Consider the following 25,516-nt stretch of genomic DNA (forward strand, 5'->3'; position numbering starts at 1 on the left):
TTTCCATTTTGACATACTGTATTAACACAATTGATCTTAAATCAGACAAAAAAAAACAAAATCAGAGTAGAAAAAAGTGATACTTTTTACTGTAACAACCACAAACATGTTTAACGAATCATTTTCATAATTTGAAATGCAAATATAAATCGTAAATATTAAAAATCTATGCATAAGTTTTGCAGACAACAAAGTTATATGCAGCTATTTACCCAAAAATGCAGCCAAGGCTTTTTTTGAATTAACTATTTTCAGACTATTTATTTGTTCTGCATTAAATAAGATTCCACACAAATTATTTGTGTCTCTCTTAAGAGAGAGAGAGAGAAAGTGTCCTGTTCTTTGTCGTTAGCTTGGCTCTGTCCCTAGTTCTCCTCTCTTCCAGGTTTAAAGCCACCGTTCACTTCGATGCCTGTTTCAGTGATGTGTCGACAGGACAGGAAATCATGAAAAAGGATTTGTGTTTTCAACCTTTGGAGCTCAGATTGAAAAACAAACCAGTTATTAAAAAACAGCCTGGTGTCTACACTATCAGCCAGTTTCACTTCCTTAATGAAGCCAACAAGATATTAGTGTGTGCTGAGTGTTTTTCTGATGCACAGCAATCCTTTCCTGGAGTTATTTCCAGCTGTTTGTCATCCCTCTGCGCTTTAGTGTTTTTTGTTGTCATGTCTGTGTTTGTCCACCAGGTGTCTCCCTCCGCTCTGTGTGACAGTTGTCTTTCAGTCTCACTTTAATGTTTTCTGCAGGTTCAGTTGTGTGTAATCATTTTCTTGCATATGAAATCAAGTCAGACACACAGAGCTCGTGAACTTACTGCCAACAAAATAAATCAGTGCAAAAGCACCAAGGAGGAAAACTGCTTCATTTATTCTCTCAGATTAGCTTCACATTGTCAGATCCTGGAATGAACACAAGACTTTTTCCTTTTTAAAAAAATAACCTGAGTTTGTTCACATTAAATACAATGAACTCCTCATTGATTATAATAATGAAAAGTAAACTTCCTGCAGTGTTTGCTGAGTCACAAACAGCAGACAAACAGATCAATGCAGATGAAATGACACATTCTTCACAAATGCACAAAGTGAGAAAAAAATCTTTGTGATCAATAAAGAACTACTGACTTCTCCGTGAAGTAGAAGAGAAACAACATAAAATTATTATTCAAAGAAATGAAGCGCTTGTTTTTTTATTCTACGAGTGCACTGACGTGACACTGTGATATTTTCAGTATACAGTTACATCCACACAAGACATTAGAGCTGCTGTTCTAACCTTCATTTGAATCCAAACGATTAATAGCACCAGCATCTCTCCCTTACCCAGTATCTACATGTCCATAAAGTGTGTTCTCGCCCTCATAGGGAGGCTGCAAAGAGACTAAAGCAGCCAGAAGTTGAACCTGGATTTTTTAAAATCCATAGTCAGATGATTGTCCATTGCACCACTGGGAAGTGGTGCAATGGACCATTGCACGACTTCCATTGCAACCATTGCACCACAGGGAAGTGTTCTAGACAGACAGGTTTGAGCTGATTATGCACTCATTCTGATAACATGTCACCCTCCAACAAATAAACACTCCTAGTAGCAGCTACAACAGGCAGAAGACATTTGCTGTTGGATTTCTTGTGCCACAGACTTTGTAATTCACAATAAGTGACTTATTATGACTTATTAAAACATTTTCCTCCTGAAAGTGAAACTCTGTCAAAAGAAGTTTGAAGGTAATCTTTATTTAGTTTAGTTTATTCTGCATTTAGCAGACACAGCTGGATTTTTTTATATTAAAAAACAACAACAACAACAACAACAGCAAAGTGCAAGTACCATGCCTGAAAATCATTACACTGTGTGACTGTGAGACAATATATTCAAGTATATATAAAAACTAAAACCAGATGTTTATCTGAGACTTAAAAACCTGAATGAACACACTCAGCTTTGGTTACTCTTGCTTTGATTAAAAAAGAAAAAGACGAGGCTTCAGTAGAACAATAACAGAACTCGATCCCTGGATAATAAACAACTGAACAAGTCTACACAACAGGAGCAGACTCCTGCAAAAGGCTGCTCCCCTGTGTCGGCTCTACCACCAGCACACTGCTATAACTCGCAGCTGTCCCCATATTCTCTAAGCATGAAACAGTTAATCAGTGTGAATTCTCCTGTGCCGTATTAACTGCATATTCCAGATGAAACTTTCCCCACAGATGCTACAACAATGGTGCTTCTCGCCTGTGTGAACTCTCACGTGAGATTTTAGAGCTGATTTTTTACTGAATTCTTTTCCACAGGTGCTACAAGGATACGACTTCTCATCTGTGTGAATTCTCACGTGAGCTTTCAATGCTGATAGGTCAATAAACTTTTCCCCACAGCTGTTACACGAGTACGGACACTCGCCAGTGTGAATTCTCATGTGATCCTTTAACTGTATCTTCCGAATGAATCTCTTCTCACAGGTACCACAAAAATATGGCTTCTCACCTGTGTGAATTCTCCTGTGCCGTATTAACTGCATACTCCAGATGAAACTTTCCCCACAGATGCTACAACAATGGTGCTTCTCGCCTGTGTGAACTCTCACGTGAGATTTTAGAGCTGATTTTTTACTGAATTCTTTTCCACAGGTGCTACAAGGATACGACTTCTCACCTGTGTGAATTCTCATGTGATTTTTCAAGCGTGTCAGCTGACTGAATTTTTTGCCACATTTGCTACAAGGAAACCGTTTCTCTCCTGTGTGGACTGTCAAATGTGCAGCCAGTAAGCATTTATACTGAAACGTTTTCCCACAAGTGTCACACTGTAGAGACTTTTCCCTTGCTTCAGTTTGACTCTCTGAAGCAGCAGTGTTGTCTGCTAAAGCATCAGCCTCCTGCTTCAGTCCAAGCTGCTCTCCCTCCTGACTGCTGCAGAGCTCCTCCTGTTCCTCTTTAATCTGTGGAGGCTCTGGGTCCTCCTGGTCCACACTGGAGTTCCTCTCCTGGTTACAGACCTGCTGCTCATCCAGACCCTCCTCTTCCTCACCCAGACCCTCCTCTTCCTCACCAACATGCTGCTGTTGGAGGTCTGAAGAGACAAATGCAGAAAAACAAGCTGTTGAGAAAACATTTTCTGATCTGACCCCTCAGTAGTGATCAGATTTGATGAGGATTTAGCTATTCCAATTCCATTCTCAAATCACTTAACGATTCAAATTTTTAATGGTTCTCTTATTGTTATTAGGTTCTCACTGGCTCCACTTTGAGAGTCCCGACTATCTCTAAGCAGCATATCAAAGGCATTACATATATGCAAATTAATTGTATGTGTGTGCATGTCGAAGGCATTTCATAACCGTTCTTTAAAGTAATGCAGTATGCTACTATGGGAGGGGTGTGGTCTCTGGCCCGCTGCAGTGGAAGGGTGGTGCAGTGAACTCTTGAGGCGGTGTCAGGGCGGCAGAGGGGACAGGTGTGTGTGCTGACTAATGACTCTCTCCATATATATAGTAACAGGTGAGACTGACAGGAGTGTGTGCAGTGCAGGAGCTGCGGAGGGAGCTGACTCCTGGCTCGAGAGTGCCTTAAACCAAAAACGTGAACTGCTAAACCAAGCAAAATAAAAGAAAACACAACACGTCAAACGCTGTGTGTGTCAGGTCTTTGTTACAGTTATTTCCGCCTGGAAGGAGTTATTCGTTACACTGTTCATTACATTACTTTTGGATTTATATAAACTTACAGGCTACAGCCCCACACACCAACACAAATCCCTATCCTCATGCAGGACACACGTGATCTTTCTCTTAGTATTTAGGTTAATTTCAAGTACAGTCAAAGATCAAAGCCAAATAATATATTTCATATAGATATCTGCAATCTAAACTATGGCATAAAAAAAATTATTTTGTCCTCTTGGAAGACTTTCTGATTTTAATCAAAGGACAGTTTTGTGCTGTTGAAAAGAGAACAAGATGTTTTGATGGTGTAGATTTTATTTAATAATAATAATAATAATAGAATTCAACTTTATTGTCATTGCACATGCACAGGTACAGGGCAACGAAATGCAGTTTGCATCCATCCAGAAGTGCTTTAGTGATATAGATATATTACAATATATATTAGCAATAATATAGATATGTGAGTATATTACAGAAATGGGTCTATTATGGTATGTTATAATGTACACGGTATGAAGTATGTTGTGAATATTCTATAACTATAAGTATGTACAGGCTGTAGTGAGTACAAGCTATGTACAGGATATGAACAGGATATAAATATGAAATAAAAAAACTATACAGAAATCTGAGATATACAGTTATACAGAAATGGGAACTATGCAGGTTATAAACAGTTGTAGGGTTAAAAATTATCGCATGTACAGAATGATTATTTACACAGAGCTATACAGTAGTGCAGTTAAGATAAGTGAGATATGTGGATAATTTCTACAGAGGCTATATAAAGTGCTAGTGGTTGTAATAATTCAGTGTCCAACCTAACAACCCTCAAGACTGTGGCTCAGAGTTTACTGGCCCTTGAACATTTTTATTGGCTTGTGAAAATTTTATTTAATTAATATAATATTTTATGTTATTTCACCTTCAATCTGAAAAATGTTACGCAAGCCTTGAAATTAATATGATCTAGTACACCCCATGCCCCCCTTTTGGCTCACCCCTGTTTGCTACAAGAACTGCTTCTGTATAAAATAGGCCAGCTTCAGCAAGTTGCATAATTTAAACACTAAGTTAATAGTTTATCTGCATACTTTAAAACAACTTCTGTGTAAAAGAAACCGTGGTGGATGGAGCAGGTGCAAAGCTTTTCTGTCAGAGTTTGTTGCTCAAGTGGTTTGATGAAGGACTCCTGATAATTTTCCTAGTAAATATCTTAATGGTGATTACAGCCTGAGCATGCATGTCGGTAAAAGGCCCTGTCATAACGTCTCGTTTTCGGCAGCACAAAATTTTGCATCAAAGCTCAGAACAAAATTCAGAATGCTTCTTCATTTCACCCACTGCAAGGCTTACAATACATACTCAATCGTTCCCTTGCACACCTAAACATGGAAAAAAACTCAAATCTGAACACAAACCAAATCTTCCACACTCAGGAGATAAAACCTTCCAACAGAGAAAAGGCTCATTTTTCATGCCTTATGTGAGGTTGCATGCATACCTTATTGTATTTAACATTACTGTACTTGAAATTCTGGATTTAAGAAGAAGATTTCTTTAAAAAAAAAAAAAATTACATTTTAACATGGCACAAAAAGACAATGTTCACTGTTAAACTTATAAATGGAAACCAATGAGCACTCTGAAAGTGTTTTTCCTCTTTATAATATTTATTATTGTACATTAATGAGACAAAAGTACTTCTTATCCAATTAATCCATTATTTGATAGAATAATCAATAGCTGCAGGCCTAATTCATTTTTATTACGACCATCACAGTTTTACATACCTATTCTGTGTGACATTATATCAGGTTCACAGATGGTCTCCAGCAGTCCAAGCTGCTCTCCCTCCTGACTGCTGCAGAGTTCCTCCTGTTCCTTGTTAATCTGTGGAGGCTCTGGGTCCTCCTCTTCCTTACAGTTGTGTTGTTGTAGGGGGTCTTGAGGAACGAAGAAACACAAGAACAACAATTCATCACCAAAGTAACAGCTGCCTGCTCTCAGCTAACATCAGCTTAGAGAAATCCTGGAGAAGCTGATAAACTTTCAGGTTTATCACCAATCAACCAAATACCGAAGAATCTGAGCTTGAACAGCACAGAGTTAAAAACATGTCCATACCTATGATGTGTGAGTTTCTGTCGGGTTTCCGGCTGATATCCAGCAGTCTGTGCTGACGGTTGATCTCCTCCTCATACTGGACGATGGTTTTTTGAACCTCTGAGAAGATTTCTTCACAAACAGCAGTTAGTCTCTCCTTGATGAACTCTCTCAGATACTGAGCTGAACTCATCGCTGCTTCCGCTGAGGCTGGACGGATCGATACAAGCATCGATGACGTGAAACCGACGTTGGGATCAATACTTTAGTTTGTGTCTCTCTTCCGACTTCAGTCCGCTTCGTTAAAAAGCAGCCATGTCTGCACACACCGCTCCACTCAAACAGCTACACTTGCCCCTCCACTTCCTTCCTTCTACTTCTTCTGAGCTTGATGGCAGTTGGCAAACTTCCTTACTGCCACCTACTGGAGTGAAATGTGGACAGCAGGGAAAAAATGACAGACGTCTGTGTCGGGCTCGTTTTGATGACCTTCGTGTTGACGTTCGGCCGTACCACGTGACTGATTCAGTAAACGCTTTGCGCGTTTGGTGTGTGGCTCTCTCTACAAAGGAGATTTAGGGCCACGTTGAGAAAAAAAACCCTCTGGCATTTCTTAAATTTGTGACTTTATTGTACGTTTGTTTTCAGTCTTTTTGAACTTCGTTTTTTGCGATGGAAGCGAGATGGGACAGCCCACCCACTCCGACCCCGAATGAGTTTGCACATACTAATACCTTTGTGCACTCTTTTGTTTTAGGAGGGCTGGATTTCCCTGAGGCACACTCTGAAAATCAGGGCTCAAGATAAAACTATTTGTTTTACTTCAATCCAACTTTATTTATAGAGCACTTTAAAAACAACATGGTTGACCAAAGTACTTTCCAGTGAAAAACAGTGATAAAAGTTAGAAAACCAATCATTACACAGAAAAAGAAAATACAATAACAATAAAATAAATAAATAAAAAATAGTAAAAATGAATAAAATAAAATATACAATAAATAAAATGAACAAACTAAAGAAGATTAAAAGTGACCAAAAACTGAATGGTACTACTAATCAAATGCCTTGGAAAAAAGGTATGTTTTTTCAAATGATTTAACAATCTCAAGTGTTGGGGCCAGCCTAACATAGAGGGGCAAGTTATTCCTTAATTTTGGGGCCACAACAGCAAAAGTTCAGTCCACCCAGTGTTTCAGTCTCAACTTGAATGAACTCAGCAGTGACTCCATAACACACAAGACCAAGTCCAGCATAGAGCGACTCAGTGAATGTGGTCTGGACTCTGTGGAGGAGAGTCATGGTTTCAGAGACGCTGTAGAAAGACAGAATACCTGCTCTGTGATCCAGGTACACTCCTACTCTGGAGGACCGAGGACCTGAGAGGACAGTTTGGACTTTGTTGTAGTAAAATATATAACTGTCTGTGTCACAACGTAATGCCCAAGATTTCTCATTTAGTCCAAATCCACAGTGATATAAACCTCCTGTTCTGCTGAAATTCTTGTATGCGACCGCTACATAAACTGCTCCTCCTCTGCACTCCACCTCCCAGTAACAACGTCCAGTCAGACTCTCTTTGCTCAGCACTTGTTCATATTCAGTGAATCTCTCTGGATGACAAGAGTAAAACTGTCCGCCTTCTTTTAATGTTGCTTTTCGGTTCCCTTCAGATAGTAAGAGCTCTTTATGTGCTGTGTTTGGATCCAGTGTAAGTTTATGCGAATATCTTAAGAATCCAGCTCTGGTCTCTGGCTCTGCTGCTGAGTGTAAAACATCATTCTTCCTTTCTGCTGCAGCTTGGACTGTTTCATGGCATTTATGTTCATCCATTATGCAGACCTAACAGATACTCTGTTGATCAGTAAAAAAAGAAAATCTTCATCACCTTATCATGACGAGAGCCCGAGTTCTCCTGGAATTCAGAGATCCATAGTGAGATGTTCTTTGTTGTCCTCTTTGCAGCAGTAAATATGCTGGTTTCTCTTTCTCCACAGAAAATCAAAGTGTGTTTCAGCTTCAGATTCTGAGTTTTTCCTCTCTGTTCTTTGAAGTTTTGAGATTACACCAGACATTCAGCTGGTAAATATGTCAGAGCAAAGGAACCAGAAAATTTGCTGTCAGTGGTCAGCTGTTGAACAAAAAAAAAAAAAATCAAGCCAGATGTTACAAGCATTTTTTTTAAGCATGCCAAGAAAAAAAAACTCCACAGGAGATGGAACATTAATATGGAGAATAGTTCACTGAAAGAAACTTTCAAAACACCAAGAAAACTAAAAAAGACAAAACAGACAAAAAGGAGGAGATCAAGCTGTAGAGACACAGACCAGAGCACAACCGAAAGTGAACTTCCTTACATCAAGGGCTCTCTCAGTTTTATAGAGTGGTTCACTCACCCACTCTTTATGTCAAATCCCCCTCATGATCTCATCAGAAAAACAGGGACTTTCGTGCCCTCTGATTACCACCATTACTCTGAGCCATAAGACTTGATTATCTCACTCCCTTGCAAAAACATCTCCCATTAACAGAGCACAGTCCATCTTCCATTATGTTCAGAGTGAAAAATGTGGGAATAAAAAGCTTTAATGAAGTCCCATAAATAAAACAAACAGACATTATATATTGATCACTCGTGCTCAGAACAGTCTATATGTTGTGAGATGCGATCCTTCTCAAAGACGTGACGCATGAAATGAGAACAACAATAAATTGTCATCTAGTGCTGATCTATGTGATTTTCCAGTGTTGGATCAAGTTTACTGAGAGTTCAAACTGAAGGGGACTTTACAGTGCTTTCATTGGTATATCATCAATAATAAACACGATGGTTTTACGCTCCACGCATAATATTTCAAAATGGAAAGGGTTAAAGGTCAGAATGGTTATATTGATGAAATACAGAGTGCTGGAGAGAACGGAGTGACTATCAGTCTGGTTTCCTGTGAAGAAAAACAGGAAAACAGATCACAAAGTTTTTATAGGTTTTATTCAGAATTAATAAGCCAAGACTGTAAAAGAAGAAAAAATCTGTGTAAAAGTGAATAATTTTTCATAGTAGTTATCTTTTCTTCAGTACGCATTTCTCAACTACTGCATTGCACTTGCACTGATGAAAAAGTTCAAGGGTGACCATTACACTGACAGGCTTCATTTGGCTTGGGTTTCATCTGGAGAAGCTTTCTTTACCTTCTGTGGTAAATATTAATACTTTAGCTCAGTATCATTTTATATACAGACGACTATTATTGGAGTATCTTGTGTCTGCTGCATCCAGATAAATCAGGAATATTTAACAGACTCGTTTTGAAATACTAGTGATTTACGTGACTTAAGCTTTACATTTTAGTAAATATAAATTTTATTTCTGGCTATGTTACCACCAGTTTTTGGACTCAGGTGGCCTGACAAGGACCAGTATTTATTAGCCACAGACAGGTGCCGCGAGAGCTGAGGCTCGGGTGTGAAATTTATGGTTTTCAGGGTTTTTATAGTTATTTTTTTAATGTGTTTATCATTAACTCTGTTTCCCTGGGTCTTTTCCCATGTGTTATGAATAAATCTTCAATTGTCTGGTAGCGGTACTGGTTTTATTTTGTTGTATTGATCCGTGACACCTTAAAAGCCGGTCCGTGAAAATATTGTCGGACATAAACTGGTCTGGGACCGCTGAGTTAAATAAATTCTGCACCCAGTATGTTTACCATTACGTGCATGCTGTAGTACATAGAATGGTTTAGTAAATATTTGCAGACAGTCTTTGTGTAACTGTGTTCATTACATTGCAGTGTAATATGTTTGTATTGAGGATTTAGCAAAACATTGAGCACATAACTGTGTGCCTTTTATTCCATCAATATCCTTAGATCTGAATTATTTATTAGTTATCTGAAATGTGCATTATGAGCTTTCACCAAATGAAGCACTCTAAACACTGCGCTGGAAAAGTCCCTTACTTCACTCACTGAAAAAGGATGAAGATATAAGCAATGATGACTCAGGAAATGAAGGAAGCCCCTGATTTTCTACAAAAATAAGCAAACTCAATCAGAACATTAAAGTTGTTGTTTTTTTTTCAATAAACAGCTTGTAAAACACAGAATGCCATTAAGTGCTTATATTTAGTCTTGATGTATACTTAGTGGCACTTTAAGCACAGTCATGCAGCTCTACATCGGCACAAAGTCTCACTCTGTTTTATCCTGCTGGCTTTTTAGAAATCTGCTTAAACGAATGCTGTGATGATGATAATAATAATAATCCAGTTCAGACTAATCAATATTAAACTTTGTTTTATTCAATGCATTTCTTCTGTAACTGAAAAATAAAAACAGATAAAACATAATAGCATGTCTTCAGTCTGAAAAAGGTGAGTCAAAGGAACAGAACATCCTCAAATTCATCCAGGATGCTGGAATTTGTAAATTTCCCCCTGGGGGTGAATTAACTCTCCTCCTCATATCTGGTTGTCGAGTCTTTGCCTCGGTGTCATGCTATTTCTTTTCATATTGTTCAAGACCTTTGGATTCTGGAGTTAATTTCATCTCAATCTCAAATTTTGCACCAGGAATCTGAATTTGAGTATTTTTCTGTACCACATAATGACATAAAATCTAATAAAATACAAGTAATGACTGATTTGATGAGCAAAAAGCAATGAGAAAACTCAGAAAAAAATTCAAAGTTGTTACTGCAGCTACAACTCGTGCATCTCGTTAAAGGATGGAAAGGCAAACAGAAACTATAATACACCGGGCCGTATTTATCTGAAATCCGGAGCGGGGAAAGCATTTTCTAGAGATAAAAAAAAAATACTCAAAAGAAGTTTTGATGAAATATTTATTTAAACTTTGAGAAAGGATAATTACTCCAATAAACAATAAAATAAAAGAACAGGAGCATACTGAACTAGAACCTTCATGAAATGCAAGAATGTCAGGTTTTCCCTGAAACAATTTTAACAGTAAGGCAGCAAAGTGCAGGGCAGTGCTTCCTGGTGGGCCATGATGGTACTGCATGTGGGCTGCAGTAATAACAACAGAAATTCAGCTTTACATTACTTAAGAGCAGGTTAAGTTACATATTTATAGAAATACATTTATTTAAATAAAAAGTGAATTACAACCAACATAGAACATGATTAGTTTACTCAGAACGTACTGCTCTTTTACTGACGTTTGTGTCCCAGTGGCAGGTGGGTCACACTTTAGCCTTAATGCTAAGTATGAATGGGCAGCATTATCAATTTATAACCAACAACCTTTGTTGCTTCTGTTTTACGAATAAAAGTCTCAACAAATAAATCACTCTTGTGTTTTGATTGATAAAGAATTACAATGTTTCTGGGTTGTTGTTTTTTTAAAGTGAGCTTCTCCCTTCACTTCGAGAATGGCTTTTCACTCAGGTGTCGCAGTAATTTGACTTCTGGTCAGTGTGAGCTCTACCACCAACACGCTGCTATGACTCACAGCTGTCCTACATGAAACCTTAACCAGTGTGAATTTTCATGTGTTTCTTTAATTGTATCATCTGAATGAATCTTTTCCCACAGATGCTACAACAATGCGGTTTCTCACCTGTGTGAATTCTCACATGTCGCTCCATACCCGACTTCTCTCTGAATTTTTTACCACAAATAGCACAAGAATACGGTTTCTCCCCCGTATGAATTCTTACATGACGTTCCAAATCGGATTTCTGACCAAATCTTTTCCCACAAACGGTACAAGAATACAGCTTCTCACCTGTGTGAACTCTCAGATGTGTAATCAGATGGGATCTATAGGGAAACATTTTTCCACAGGTGTTGCATTGCACAGAATTTTTCCTTGTATGAGTTTTACTCTGACTGTCTGACACAAGAGTGTCGTCTAGACTTTTACCATGATCTGTTCTCTTCTTCAGCTCTGCTTCAGGAGAGCTGAGAGGAAGGTACTGCTCACTGTTTGGTTCTGGTTCACTGTGGTCACTTTGCTCATAAGTTAGAGTCACCATGAAGGTATCAGCCTCCTGCTTCAGTCCAAGCTGCTCTCCCTCCTGACTGCTGCACAGTTCCTCCTGTTCCTCTTTAATCTGTGGAGGCTCTGGGTCCTCCTGTTCCTCTTTAATCTGGAAAAAGATTAAACTGGAGTTCATCTCCTGGTTACAGACCTGCTGCTCATCCACACTCTCATTTTCCACACAGTCGTGTAGTTGTGGGAGGTCTTCAGGAACTAAAACAAACAGAAAAAAACAAACAAACAAGGTCACTCATGTAATTATACAAAAACTACAAAGCTCAGCATAACTGGTGCCACAGTAAGGTCCCAGTCATGCTCAAGAAATATATGAATGTATAATATTTTCATCACACGAGGCACCCCTGGTGGCACCCTCAGATGCTGGGGGGGGGGATTTACAGGTACTGATGAGCAGAAAACATATACATATTTTCAATGCTTAAAATTAAAAGTTTCAGGGCTCAAATGTGTAAATGTCACATCAGAAATAAAGAGCACATAGCTTATATATATATTAGTATATAAATATATAAATTTGTGAATATACAAGCTTAATAGGGTTCTGCTGACACTGCTCTTGTCATATTTGCAGCATTTATGTTGGGTTTTGGTGTCAGGAAGCAGAAAGACTGTCTGAACAGGGAAAGTTAATAACCACCGTCACAATAGAGCTCAACAGTGAAGCTCAAAGTGAAAATCGCATTCAGGGATTTTGATTATGAGCATAATGTTGTGACCATATAAGTAGACTTGCTAAAGGCTACGACACTGTGAAACGATGGTATGTGCTACATGATATCAAGCATGTTTGAACAAAAAAGCCTTTGTGGAAAAGAACAAAGCTACCTACGATCGCAAACTGAAACAGTGATGTCTCAATTGGTAAAATTTACAGTTACCACATTTTGTTAAAGTCAAAGCTCCTCACTGTGAACAATAACGTCACCAAAGTAAACTGCAGGTTGACTGCCATGAAAACGTTTCTAACAACCCTTATCAGAAACTTAAACATGAACCTGTTAAAGAAGGTAACAAGGTTGCTGAAAGTGGCTGAAGCTAAAATAGCCAGAGCCAGTCACAAGCCAGTAGCCTCAGTATAAGCAAAGGATCAAGGAGGAAAGTTACGGAGATGATGAAAAAAAATTACCAAAATTTTTTCTTATATTTGCTGAAGTCAGGGTTATACGGTGAGGTGCTGATGCAATGACCTGAGCACCCCCCAATTGCTCATCTTAACCTAAAGGAGGTGGAACACTTAACTGTTTCTACCCTAACAAACCTCTTATTAGAATGTTCCTGATTCCTGAGAGTTCTCTAAGACAGGACATATCTGATAAACATTTTAAATGCCTAAATACAGCTTAGACATTTATTCAGCTGTGTGAAAACCAAGGAGGAACCCACCCAAGGGAAGTTTTATTTTATCTAATCTAATCTAATAACTTTAATCTCAGCCAAACCGATTTACTCACGAACAAATAAAACTGAAAAAAGCCAAACAATAACATTTTTAGGTTGTCTAAGTGACATATATATCATGATTAACCTGGGTAGTGAAATGATGTGCCGTGAATTTGCTATTCTCGCCGGCTCTATTGACCATCAAGCTCCCGGCTAGCTATCGAGCTGGTGGATAACAGACGTCTCCGAAAACGTCGGAGCACTTCTGCAAATATGTGATATCTTGATAAACCAAGCAGATATTTGAAGTTTACACAGCAACAATCATGCCTGAAAATATGTTAAAAGTTTATTTGTGACCCAAAAAGAGCATTAAGAGAAATATTAAAACTTGGCTGGGCTGCGCTATGAATTCTGGGATATGGTGGGCCACGAAGGACACACCCGTACCATCCTTCAAATTCGGGGAAAAGGAGGACGCATTTGTCGGCTGCATTCGGAACAGTCTACAAATTTGGACAGCCTTTGTCGCGTCACTGTGACGTAAACGACCTACAATTGCGGCCTCAGAAGGATGCAGCCCATGAATTTGGACACTCCCTATGTATCTCCCATTATTTCTTTCTCCTTCTGTTCTTCACATGCCTCCTCCACCACTGGTCTCTTTTGTCTCTCATCTACACCTCAAACCTCATCGCCTGAACTTTAGTCAAGGGTATAACACACACAAAGGTGCATGAACATGCTTATTTATTTATGATATTGTTGCAATTATGAATTTTCAACATGCAACTTTCCCTCCAATAAACAGTTTAATTACATTCTCACATCACAGAGAGTTCAATCACCAAGTGTCCAAGTGTTCCCTGACTCATTTACTCCTTTTACAAAGTTTTATAATCTCCTCCAAAGTAAATAGTTGGGAATGTCCACAATCAGCATTATGAGGTAAACAGTGACCTGATAGCCTAAACTCGATAAACTACATAAATGCCAGACACAGTGTTTGAGTTGACTGGGGAGGTAAAAACTATCACCTATGAGTTTTTTAAGTGTTTGCATTATTTAAATATATTAAAATATAGTGTGAACAAAAACATTTGTATACACAATCAATAGCAGAAACATGCTCCTGGAACCAGACCTGGGTAGGGAGTAGGGCTGGGCCATATTATACTGTTCACAGTAATACCGGTACAATGTTATGCAACGATAAGAAAATAAAATATCGCGATAGAATATGGGTAAAACGCGCATGTGCAGCGCCTTTGACTTCATACGCACATGGCCGGAAAAGCATGGCGGCAAGGGAAGATGAGAAGGGGGAAAGTGGATCGTTGAGTGAAATGGATGAACCAGAATTGGTTTGTAAAAATGGTGCAACTTCAGTGGTGTGGAACTGGTTTGGTGTTTGTCCATCAGATAGCCACCAAAGCACAATTTTTTGGTAGAACATGCAAAAAGGCCATTGTTATTACCATCTATGCCATCTATGTCCACTGTGAGCGACCATCTTTGAACAGAGGCGGGGGTTTACGACACCATCTCTCTGCCATCTATAATCCAGTTTTGAGATCCCTTCCCAGACGCCTTAACGCCCACTCACATCCTGGGCCATCTGACCTCAGGAATTCGCATGATAAGGTGGGGCCAGGTTTCACAATGAACTCACCCGAAACCCTGGCTGATTGGGATCCACACCCAGTTTCACACCTTGGCTCAGGTGATTAGAGGATCATCAGGGGGTCCTTTTGTCCCTCTGTGGGGGGTTACTCCCACTAGGTTTATATCTGGGACTCTCCACCATTTGACCTTAGAACTGAAGAAGCTTCTCGGATGAGAGGTGAAACGTCTTCAAGCAACTTAAAGAAGTCCAGACGCTTTTCTTTGCAAGCTCCTTTGACTATATTGTCAGTTATATCGTTATTGCAAATTTTCAAATATATATCGTGATAAAGGGGTGGCAAATTCCAGGCCTCGAGGGCCGGTGTCCTGCAGGTTTTAGATGTGTCCTTCATCCATCACAGCTGATTTAAACGGCTAAACTACCTCTCCAATATTTCTTGAAGTTCTCCAGAAGCCCAGTAATGAACTAATCATTTGATTCAGGTGTGTTGACCCAGGGTGTTATCTAAAACCTGCAGGACATCAGCTCTCGAGGCCTGGAGTTTGCCACCCCTGCCATACCCTAGCTAGTTAGAGCCCGAAGACGATAGATGGGCTCACTCCTGTAGTCCCATCTCCTAGGGCAGGGGTGTCAAACTCCAGTTCTGGAGGGCCAGCATCCTGCTTGTTTTTGAGATATCCTGGCCCTACCTACTGCCAATTACCTGGATCAGGTGTGCTTTGCCAATAAGAAGCTTCAAGGGGCGATCGTGGCTCAAGAGTTGGGAGTTCACCTTGTAATCGGAAGGTTGCCGGTTCGAGCCCCAGCTTGGACAGTCTCGGCCGTTGTGTCCTTGGGCAAGACACTTCACCCGTTGCCTACTGGTGGTGGTCAGAGGGCCCGGTGGCGCCAGTGTCCAGCAGCCTCGCCTCTGTCAGTGCGCCCCAGGGTGGCTGTGGCTACAATGTAGCTTGCCATCACCAGTGTGTGTGTGAATGGGTGGATGACTGGTTGTGTAAAGCGCTTTTCTAAGGACTAGAAAAGCGCTATACAAAAAAGAAAAGGTTTTTCAACCATGTCACCAGAAAAGACGCCCAGGTTCAAGACATGCTGAAGAGATTATATCTCTCAGCTACGTTGTTAGCTGGGAAGAGGGAGGTACAGACTTCCTTGCTTAAGCTGCTGTCCTGCAACTCGGTCCTGGATAAGCAGAAGAAAATGGTTGTAGTTCAAGAGGTGGGAATGATTGACACTTAGCAGCAACCACGTTGACCAAAAGTTTATAAACGCACCACAGTGGAATAATTTTTTCCCAGTAGGCTGGTAAGTAAATTATATTTATTTCAGCATGCAGCATACCTGTCATAGTAAGTTTAGAGCACTTGGTGCTGATAAGTGTCTTTAAATGGAGCTGCAATGCCTTTCAGTGGTTTCACTGAATTTGCCAATACAACAAGTTGCAAACAGCCGTTCATACAAAATATGTCTGTGTTAATATAATCTACATGCAGTGTTACAAAAACAATGTCTTGATCAAAGGTAAATATATGTAATGAACCCTGGTGATCAGACTTGTAATTGTGTACCTCTGTAATGTAGTTCCCATGTAATGGTTTTCTTGATATGCCTCTGACCCGTTTGAATGGATGCCTTCACCTTCTGTAAGTTACACTGTGTTGGTCAGTCAGCTTGACAGGCAGGTACATAAAATTGCATAAAATAAGAAAATGTGCTTCCATCAGTTCACCAGCTGCTCACATGGATCCCAACAATAACACAACTCATTTAACAAAATCAACAGACAGATGCAATTTACAGGATGTTAAAGTGGTGACGTGCATATAATCAGCCTGAGAATGTAAACACAACAAAAAAGATTCTCAGGGAAGCAGAATGGTTTCCATTTTCATCATGAATAACGTGATGATTTAATTGACAGACGGTTTGTCACTCAGGTGTGTCAGCATGTAAACCGGTGCACTGACTATCTAAAATTGAGTGGGGGTGCAGTGATTGTTAGGGAAATGATTAATCATAGTTAGTCTTTTACTACAAACTAACTGCACATTTGACCTGACAGGCAGGTCAGTCTGTGTCTACAGTAACATCATGGCCTTTGGTCACATGTCTGCCCTGCAGTGTTTCCACAAACATCTCTTCATGTTTGTGGAAACACTGAATTGTCCTATATCTGCTCAGCCTTTGAAATAAACTCAGGTCTGTTTGAATTTAGTCAGTAAGTATAAATAAATAAATAAATAAATAAATAACAGCGAATAGTTTCTTAGTTCTAACTCACTAATCTACAGGCTGAGCTGGTGCCTATATTGGCCAACAACTGAAATCCTGTTATTTGATTATTAGCATTATATTTTTTTAATCTTACTGACTATTTATGTCGTAGTGTTTACGTCTGAACACGGGTCTTTTTAAACTCCAATTTTCGTCCGGAGTTTTGTCGAAATGCTGACAAACAACCAGTAAACCTGGAACACTACAGTTTAACATCTTCTAGTAAAGTCAGTCACACTGAAGAATCTGAGCTTGAACAGCACAGAGTTAAAAACATGTCCATACCTATGATGTGTGAGTTTCTGTCGGGTTTCCGGCTGATATCCAGCAGTCTGTGCTGACGGTTGATCTCCTCCTCATACTGGACGATGGTTTTTTGAACCTCTGAGAAGATTTCTTCACAAACAGCAGTTAGTCTCTCCTTGATGAACTCTCTCAGATACTGAGCTGAACTCATTGCTGCTTCCGCTGAGGCTGGACGGATCGATACAAGCATCGATGAAGCGATACAGACGTTGGGATCAGATCCACACTGACGTGACGGTTTGTGTCTCGCCTTTAATTTCGATCCGCTTCGTCAAACAGCAGCCATGTCTGCGCACCCCGCTCTTGGCTCCTCCCCTGCTCTGCAGTGGTTTGCTCCAGTCACGTGAGGAATGTTTTTTCTCCTCCAAAACTTTATTCATATCACAGAAAACAGGATAAACAGGTTCGTACGAATGTGCAACATGCTGAAAAACAGTTCCTTCAACTTGTTATTGATACAGTATCGATCACAGGTCCTCCTGCTGACTTTGGTTATTATATTATATACATTATGAGGACACGTTTAGGTGCAGCATTAAAAACGTCAGTTGATACTGTTAGATGTATGGATATTTTGTATTTGTCCACAAATTCTTTGTATGATAACAAAAACATCTCGATAAAGCAACTCTATCGTGATTCATTTATCAAAGCATATATGATAACAGATAGTCTTATTTTTTACTTGAACACTATTCATTTACACAATTATGTTTGTCTTAATCCATGGCTTAGATTGTTCTTTCTATTTTTCTCCTCTCTGTGTCAGTGGGATAACTGTACATGTACTCTTTTCTCTGCGTGAGTGCAGCACAGCACACAGCAGCAGAGACTGTATACAAGGAAAACAAACTGTGTGGCATTGTACAACAGAACAAGAATTGATAATCCAGTTTTGTTTTGTGACCTCTCTTCAGTGATGTGAAAGTAAAGATTGTGTTACTAAATTAAGCTAAGCTAAGATGCTGAAATTAACATTTCCTTAGTACCGAAATTAAACATGATCGAGCAACTAAGAATCATATTTCATCAGGGAGCTGTTTTGAACAAAAAAGATTTCGTTCAGTATTTTGAGGGTTTGGGCAACAAAGGATGTTCATGAACAGGTCGCAAGGAAAACTTTGTTTTTCTAAGTTGTTGCACTTTAAAGCATCAGACAGTTTCAGTTTCTAATCTGCAACATTAGTGCTGCTTTCTCCGGGAAGAAGAAGCTGGTGAGCTAAACAGCTGTGCCTCAGCGCGCAGGACAGCAGCACTGAGGCTAAAGACTGTGTATCCATGGAAAAATGGAGATATCACACTTGCAGCTTAGGAAGCAAGTTTGCTGGCGGGGAAGCAGGTGGAGCTTTACGGCATCTCCAAGGAACCCCCAGAGCTAAATGATGAGCAGGGGAGGTTAAGCAGGAGAAACAGAGGTGAAGACAAGCAGACGACCCGATGAGGAATGAGGAGCGGGGGGGGGGGTGTCATCAAATTCAATTTCCTTGTTTTCACGAAATCCAGACTCAATTTCACGGCAAGCACTTGAGAGCTCCAGATACCCCTGACTGGCATATGGCATGGTAGTAAATACATCATAGTGCAGGACCCACACATGCAGGGCCTTGGAGTAGGGGTATGTCACCAGGGTGCAGAGGAGGCTACCCCCCCCCCCCCCCCCCCGTCCCCTTCTGGCTGCCTCTGCCTCAATTTTATCCCACAACTTAGACATTCACATTACTCACACTCTCATTACGCATACATATAGGATCTTGGGGGTGGGCACGATACACGGAATCCAAATTACCATCAGGGTGTACACCCCACCCCTGGCGTCGTTGCCCACCTCTCAATTTTAAATACACGTAGACATTGAGGGCTAGCAGGAGGGACTATGCGCTTACCTGCTGCTCTCTGGCAGGTAGCTCCATGCCCTCCTGGGTTTTAAATGCACCTTAGAACACACATGCATCAACACTACTATGAGCGGGTGGAGGGAGGTTTGGAGTCTTCTCTCACCCCCGTTCTCTGCGACCTGCTGGAGCGGGGGGGCTAGGAGGAGGAGTTGGCCGTCCGACTGCGGTCTGGAGTGTGGGGCCTCCCTGCTGCTGCGGAGTCGGGGCGGTCTGCCTCTCCCCACCGCAGGGAAAAGGGTAACACCACCTGGGTCTGGGTGCAGTTCCCCCCTCCAGGGGCAAGGGTACCTAGACCCGGTTCGTAGAGTACGCTTGGGGAGTGTGATCGTGTGTACAGCGTCTCTTTATGTCTGTCTCCACGTTGGTTGAGTGTGGAGTAAGTGCATATGAGAGCATGAGGGTGGGAATGGATGTTTGTATCTGTGTGTGCCTGTATGTCTGTGTCTATATGTCAGGTTGGGTATCAGACGCCACCTCTCTGGGGACATCTCAGGCCCTCCAAGGTTTGGAGGCCTATCTCCCCCTACCACCACTTCCCCTGCCAGTGGCGGACTCCATCAGGTGTCGGTGCGTTGGTGGTTCTTTGTGTCTGGGGATGGGCGTCCAGGTACACACCGGCTCACTCCTTGGCGGCCGCTTATCGGGGCCTGGAGCCTGGGGCTCGCTCGGGCCACTTCGGAGGTGGGGTGCCCCCGGCCTCTCGGCCTGGGGCTCGGTCACTCAGGCACGGCTGGCTGCCGGCGGAGCTCACGGGCGCGTCACTGCAACTCCCCCTGGCTTCTGCTCCGCGGCTGCTGAGTGAGCCCTCATCTGGGACTCTCCTCAGCTCTTTCTGGGACAGTGGCGCGGCTGCCCCTCTGTTGGTCTTCCTTGGTCTCTTGTGTTCTGGGGGCCTCTGGATGTCTGGAGTTTTGATCTCCTCCATACCTGCTTCATGCCCTGGAGGACGGGGCTGTGGCCCCCCCACACCCTCTAGCAGATCATTACATGAAGGAACCTTTAAAAAAACAAAAAAAACAAGCGCGTCCATGCTCACAGGTGTACACACGGGTGATCACACCCACAAACTACACCCTTTTTGGCTCCTACCTCAAAGCACACTGTGTTCTGTTGATCTTATGTGCTGCACAATAATGTTTAATATTTAGTATTTACTGTCATATTCCCATATATCATTGTGATGCTGTTTATTCTATTACTCTTGTTCTCTTCTGCTTGTTTTCTTTTTTCTTTCTCAGCAGGTGATCCAGGTGATTGATATATGCATTTTTTTTCTTTTTTTTTTTTCTGCCCATTCTGTTGGTTTTTGGTTTTTGCCCTTCTCCCCCGTCCCTTTTCTCAGCTGTTTCTCTTTCCCTCTTTCTTTCTCCCCTTCTTTCCCCCAGTCAAGTCTGTCCCGTATTCAGTAAGTGAAAATAAAATAAACAATAAAAGGTGAATCAAATGGACCATTACGGCAAGGCTGGGATGGTCAATTTGGTAAAGTAAATCCGTTGGGCATCTTTCTTTGCCTTTAGACAACAATTCTGATGGCAAAAGAGCCAAACGGGACAGGCAAAAAAAAAAAAAAAAAAAAAAAAAAAGGCATGGTAGTAAATACATCATAGTTACCTCGGGTGTTTTTGTGTCTAATTAACAGTAACAGTAGCAGTGGCGGCTCCTGAAAAAAATCTCAGGGGGGGCAATTTTTATGATATCGACTAAAATGACCCATTTAATGAGTACATCAAACAACACAATTTTAATTTGTTGCTAGGTGATTAACTCATACAGTGATACCTCATGCCCACTAGATGGCAACACACAACAGAAAGCTTTCCTCTAGCTACATAAGTTACAGGTAGAAAGCGAAAGAAATTAGCATCCAGTAGCCTTTAAGCAAAAATGAATGTGTCCACTTACTCATTACTTAGGCTACATCAATCCAATGTTGTGTGGTGTAATCAAGCAACAATATAAAGCCGGCTGCATCATATAAATCAATATGCACAGCCTGTCAGCCACGACTTGCGCTGGAACCAACTCCGACAAAAAGTCCTGTTGTATGCTTTTGACTTCTCCTTCGTTGCCTGGGTTAGTTGAATTTCGGGCTTGTCAGGTCCCAACTCTTTAACTTGCAGTTTTTCTGCCATTGTCCTTCTGGCAAAAGGGTAGGTTAGAAGCGATCTAACCGAATTTGGGGGAGGCTGTGCCTCAACCGTTAACAATACCGCTGCCATCGTCTCTCTCTGACCTTATAGCTCACTTAGGCTACTGACTGAGGTAAAATTCTAGAACAGCAAATCTTCGCCGCGTTTTCTGCAGGGGCGCAATTTTAAGCGCCCCCAAACCATTTAATTCAGCGACGCTGATAGGTCAAATATTTATTATTTTCCCCTGGCAACCATTTAATGATAGGCTATTTCGCTGCATATCAAGGGCGCTTTGACGAGCGCCCCAGAAGAAGAAAAACACCGTTTGTTGGTTGAACTTTAATGAGTCAGCTGGTGAAAATGTTAAAATACGCCTGGCTGTATATGGGCACACACATAGTAAAACTATCATTGATGAATTTTTTAAAAATATATATTTTTACTCCTCCACATTTGGGGGGGGCGGAGCCCGAGCGCCCCCTATGGGCCAGCCGCCACTGAACAGTAGGATTGTAAACCATGTTGGATTAGCAGCAGCTGTTATTAAATGTTGTAGCTTTAGTCTTTTGTAGAAACATGTTTCCTTGGCTCAGCTTTCGATAATGGTACAGCAGCTCTATGTGATCAGCACTTCATAGCTCTTATCAAAATGTTACCTTGAGGATCTCAGACAATCTGTGGATCAGTTTTCAATAGAACTGTTTCCTCATGTTAATGTCTGTGGTACGTTTTTTAGTTAAGGTATTTAGCACATCTTTTTAAACTGTGGGAGAAGGTAAACTCTACAGAGAGGCTTCAGCTGAGCGTGAAGTTTGAACCAGAGCCTTTGTGCAGCAAGACCACATCAATAACCACGTCACTAACACAATCTTCTTGTTTCTCACTAAAGGGCAGCTACACTAAAACTTTATTATAAAACATTGCTACATATTGGGGTAAACTTTAAATTAAATGGAACAAATTCTGGTTAGAAAGAATTTCTTTCAGACTGTTGAAATAAATTCATACTCAAATAAAAACTAGAACACTTCAGTTCTGGACATGTTAGCAAACCTGTTAGTTATCCAAACCTGCATGCCCTGTGTGAAAAAAGTGATTGCCTCCTAAACCTAATAAGTGGTTGGGCCACCCTTAAAGGCATCTACTGCAATCAAGCGTTTGTGATAACTGTCAATGAGTCTTTTACAGCACTGTGGAAGAATCTTGGTCTACTCATCTTTGCAGAATTCTTGCGCTTAAGCCACTTTGGAAGGTTTATGAGCATGACCCCAATTACTTTGTTCTCATTTGTTCCTGAATTTCCTTGGATCACAGCGAGACATGTGGCTCTTAAGAATCTCACGGTCTACTTGTCTTTGTCAAGTAGGTCCTATTTAAGTGATTTCTTGATTAAGAACGAGTGTGGCAGTATTCAGGCCTGGATGCAGCTAGAGAAATAGAACTAAACTTTCCAAAGATGTGGTACACCAAGGTTAATTTATGTTATAATGGTTTGGTGGGGTCAAGCAGCAATAATTAACACATTAATTTAGAAACTGTATTTAGTGTTTACTTGTGTTATCTTTATTATTTAAATGTAGTTGATGATCTGAAACATTTAAGTGTGACAAAATTAAAAGAAAAAAAAAAACAGCAAGGGGGCAAACACCATTTCAGCTCATAGCAGCTCCATATGATATGCCTATATCCATCATGCACCTGAAAGCACAAGCCAGTGTCATGAAACTTATATCTGTCCCTTGCTGCAACCCGGCCCTCGAGGACTGGAGCTTGACACCCCTGTTCTAGAGTCCAAGCGCATTCCCAAAGAAGAAAAGCTTTTAAATCACTCCAAGTTATTTGCATATAATTTCAGATTGGTGCAACTTTCTTATTGCAAAATAACAAAAATGTCTTCAGAAAGTCTAAATCTACAGTGTTCTAATTAGCTGCGCTGTAAACATGAGTGAAACCATCATCAGAGAGCCTCCACTATTTTCCGTGGTTCAGCCATCCAGTCGATTTCTTCCAGGTAATTTAATCAGGATACCAGTTACTTGGGAGTTACTTAGAAATAGAGCAAACCTCATTCCAGGCTTTTAATTGACCCTTCCCACCACTGGATTCCTGGTTAGTCAGTGCTGCTTATACCAAGTACAATGCCCCGAGACATGATTATCCAAAGAGTCAAAACATCACTTTCTATATTTATATAAAACATCAGAAACAAACTTATTTAAAATAAGAAAGATGTGCTGCTTTCATATTAGAGGTTTCATCTCAGAAAAAAATACTCAAAAGATGTTTGAATCAAGTTTTTATTTAAACTTTAAGACAACATAAACACTAATAAACAACAGAACTAAACAATGAACCATCAGAGCAAAACAACTTTAACCTTCATCAAATCTAGGATCAGGATTTTCCTGATACAATAATAAAATAAATAATATAAACTGAATAAACAATACTGAGAGGATATAACTGGTTTAAGTCATATCTGCATTCTTAGCAGCAGTGTTCAAGTTGATTGTTTGCTATTATCATTTAAAAACAGCAAAAACTCAAAAGGTTGAAGATTTACTGAACAGGCACATGATTCGTGTCTCACAGTGACTCCAAAATAATTTCCTGTCTTTGAACAATTAAAAAAAATTAAAAACTGTCAACGTGTTTCTCAATCAATCATAAGACAATTATGTGATAGTTTTTCCATAATTATTGATCAGAAAAAAATACATGTTAATTAATTAACATGTTGGGAAGTAATACGGACTCATCAATTATAATTTGAAGCCCATTTTAGAAAAATGCCCGAAACGAGAGATTGTAGAAAGGTTGAACTGTTTGACTTGTACAATTATCATCTGCCTGTAAAGGCTGCCCAGTTAAATTTAATGCTATGATTCTTTTTCCATATCTTTCACACTGTGGCAACCGAATCAGCCAGTACAGTGGCATTACTGTAAAATTTAGGAAGGATATAATATAATGTGGTTTTTTTAAAATACATTTTTCCTTATTAAAACTGTACTTTAGATGTGTAAATGGCCTTGGCCTCAAATCAGTTACATGATTTGGAAATTCAGCAGTAAAGGTGTAAACACAAGGAGAGTTATTAATAATTGTAGGTTACCAAAATGTAGACACATTTGGTCTGTCCTCTGCTAGAGTTAAAGACCCACAGATTTTGAATACTTTGCCACTGAAAAATAAAAATATTATTCACTAAATTTTAAATGCAAAGGTAAAGTTATGTCTTTAGTCGACAGACACACCAGTGCCTCCAAACAAGCTCGCGGAATTAAAATTATGAAGTAGCAAGATGCAGTCTCACTGAATCTGTCTCAATTTGAGTTGACAGTGAAGACTAAAAACTACCAGTTTTAACATTGTGTTGATAGGAAGGGTTTTCTAAGCTCGGCGCTTGCCCTTGTGATCGGGGACAAAAAAAAAAAAAAAAAGTATTGGTTGAACAATTCACCACATCAGGACCTCCCCAACATTGGACACTTTCAAAGCTCGTCTAAAACCCCACTTTTATTCCTTGGCTTTTAAATCAGAATGAGTTTGTACTCTTACTCAAATCTAATTTTTTGAGAGAACGAGGGCCTCTGTAAAGAGGGCGCAGAAACCTGATAAATTAATTAAAACATAATAATTAATCAACAATAATAATTATTGCAAATTATAAATAATTAATAAATTTTTGAATATACAATAATTATTCTAAAAAAATAAAATAAAATAAAAAGCATCTTTATGCCGCCGAAACCTGTGATATGGTATTCTCTTTCTTTTTTTTTAGATTATAATTCTAATTATTTTTTGCTATAAAGACACAATTTCCTACTTTTCCCCTATCGCGAGGGTCCCGGGACGTAACTCCTGTGACAACTGAGAGAATGCTGTAGTCTAAAAGACCTGTTTTTATCGTTTTTCGCCACTGACACACTCAGCACAAGCTGTGCTGACACAAACCAAAATGCTGCAAAAAATAGAAAAAAAAAAAAAATCCGTTTTTAGCCAAAGAACACAAATGGACTGATGTAGAAACAGAAGATGTCTATCAGCTTTTTGGTCTCTGGATTTACATATCGCTGCCAAGACTAAGACTACACAATCAT

General features: G+C 40.1%; 3 protein-coding genes across 4 annotated transcripts in view; all 3 read right to left on the bottom strand.

Moving 5' to 3' along the window:
- Window positions 1-538: 538 nt before the first annotated feature.
- The window catches only part of LOC120718484 (zinc finger protein 271-like), a 32,591-nt gene continuing 7,613 nt past the window's right edge, over window positions 539-25,516 (bottom strand). Inside the window, exons 5-7 of the mRNA XM_040007022.1 lie at window positions 5,801-6,042; window positions 5,467-5,619; window positions 539-3,078 (exon numbers count right to left, since the gene is read on the bottom strand). Of these exons, the coding sequence (XP_039862956.1) occupies window positions 2,153-3,078; window positions 5,467-5,619; window positions 5,801-6,042 (1,321 nt within the window). The 3' untranslated portion in view covers window positions 539-2,152. The remainder of the gene's footprint in view (window positions 3,079-5,466; window positions 5,620-5,800; window positions 6,043-25,516) is intronic.
- On the bottom strand, window positions 6,821-9,258 carry LOC120718417 (tripartite motif-containing protein 16-like protein). Its single transcript, XM_040006978.1, has one exon. The coding sequence runs from the start codon at window positions 7,610-7,612 to the stop codon at window positions 6,923-6,925; it is 690 nt and encodes a 229-aa protein (XP_039862912.1). The 5' UTR covers window positions 7,613-9,258; the 3' UTR covers window positions 6,821-6,922.
- Window positions 11,133-17,691, bottom strand: LOC120718415 (zinc finger and SCAN domain-containing protein 31-like). 2 transcript variants are annotated; one of them, XM_040006977.1, is made up of 3 exons: window positions 17,363-17,683; window positions 16,372-16,444; window positions 11,960-11,991 (listed from the first exon to the last, which is right to left on the bottom strand). In XM_040006977.1, the coding sequence occupies exons 1-3, from the start codon at window positions 17,571-17,573 to the stop codon at window positions 11,985-11,987; spliced, it is 291 nt and encodes a 96-aa protein (XP_039862911.1). In that variant the 5' UTR covers window positions 17,574-17,683; the 3' UTR covers window positions 11,960-11,984. The 2 variants fall into 2 exon arrangements, with proteins under 2 accessions (XP_039862910.1, XP_039862911.1); XM_040006976.1 differs by lacking the exon at window positions 16,372-16,444 and having other exon boundaries at window positions 11,133-11,991; window positions 17,363-17,691.

Source organism: Simochromis diagramma, unplaced genomic scaffold (genome assembly GCF_900408965.1).
Source record: "Simochromis diagramma unplaced genomic scaffold, fSimDia1.1 OVJJ01000141.1, whole genome shotgun sequence".
NCBI lineage: Eukaryota > Metazoa > Chordata > Actinopteri > Cichliformes > Cichlidae > Simochromis > Simochromis diagramma.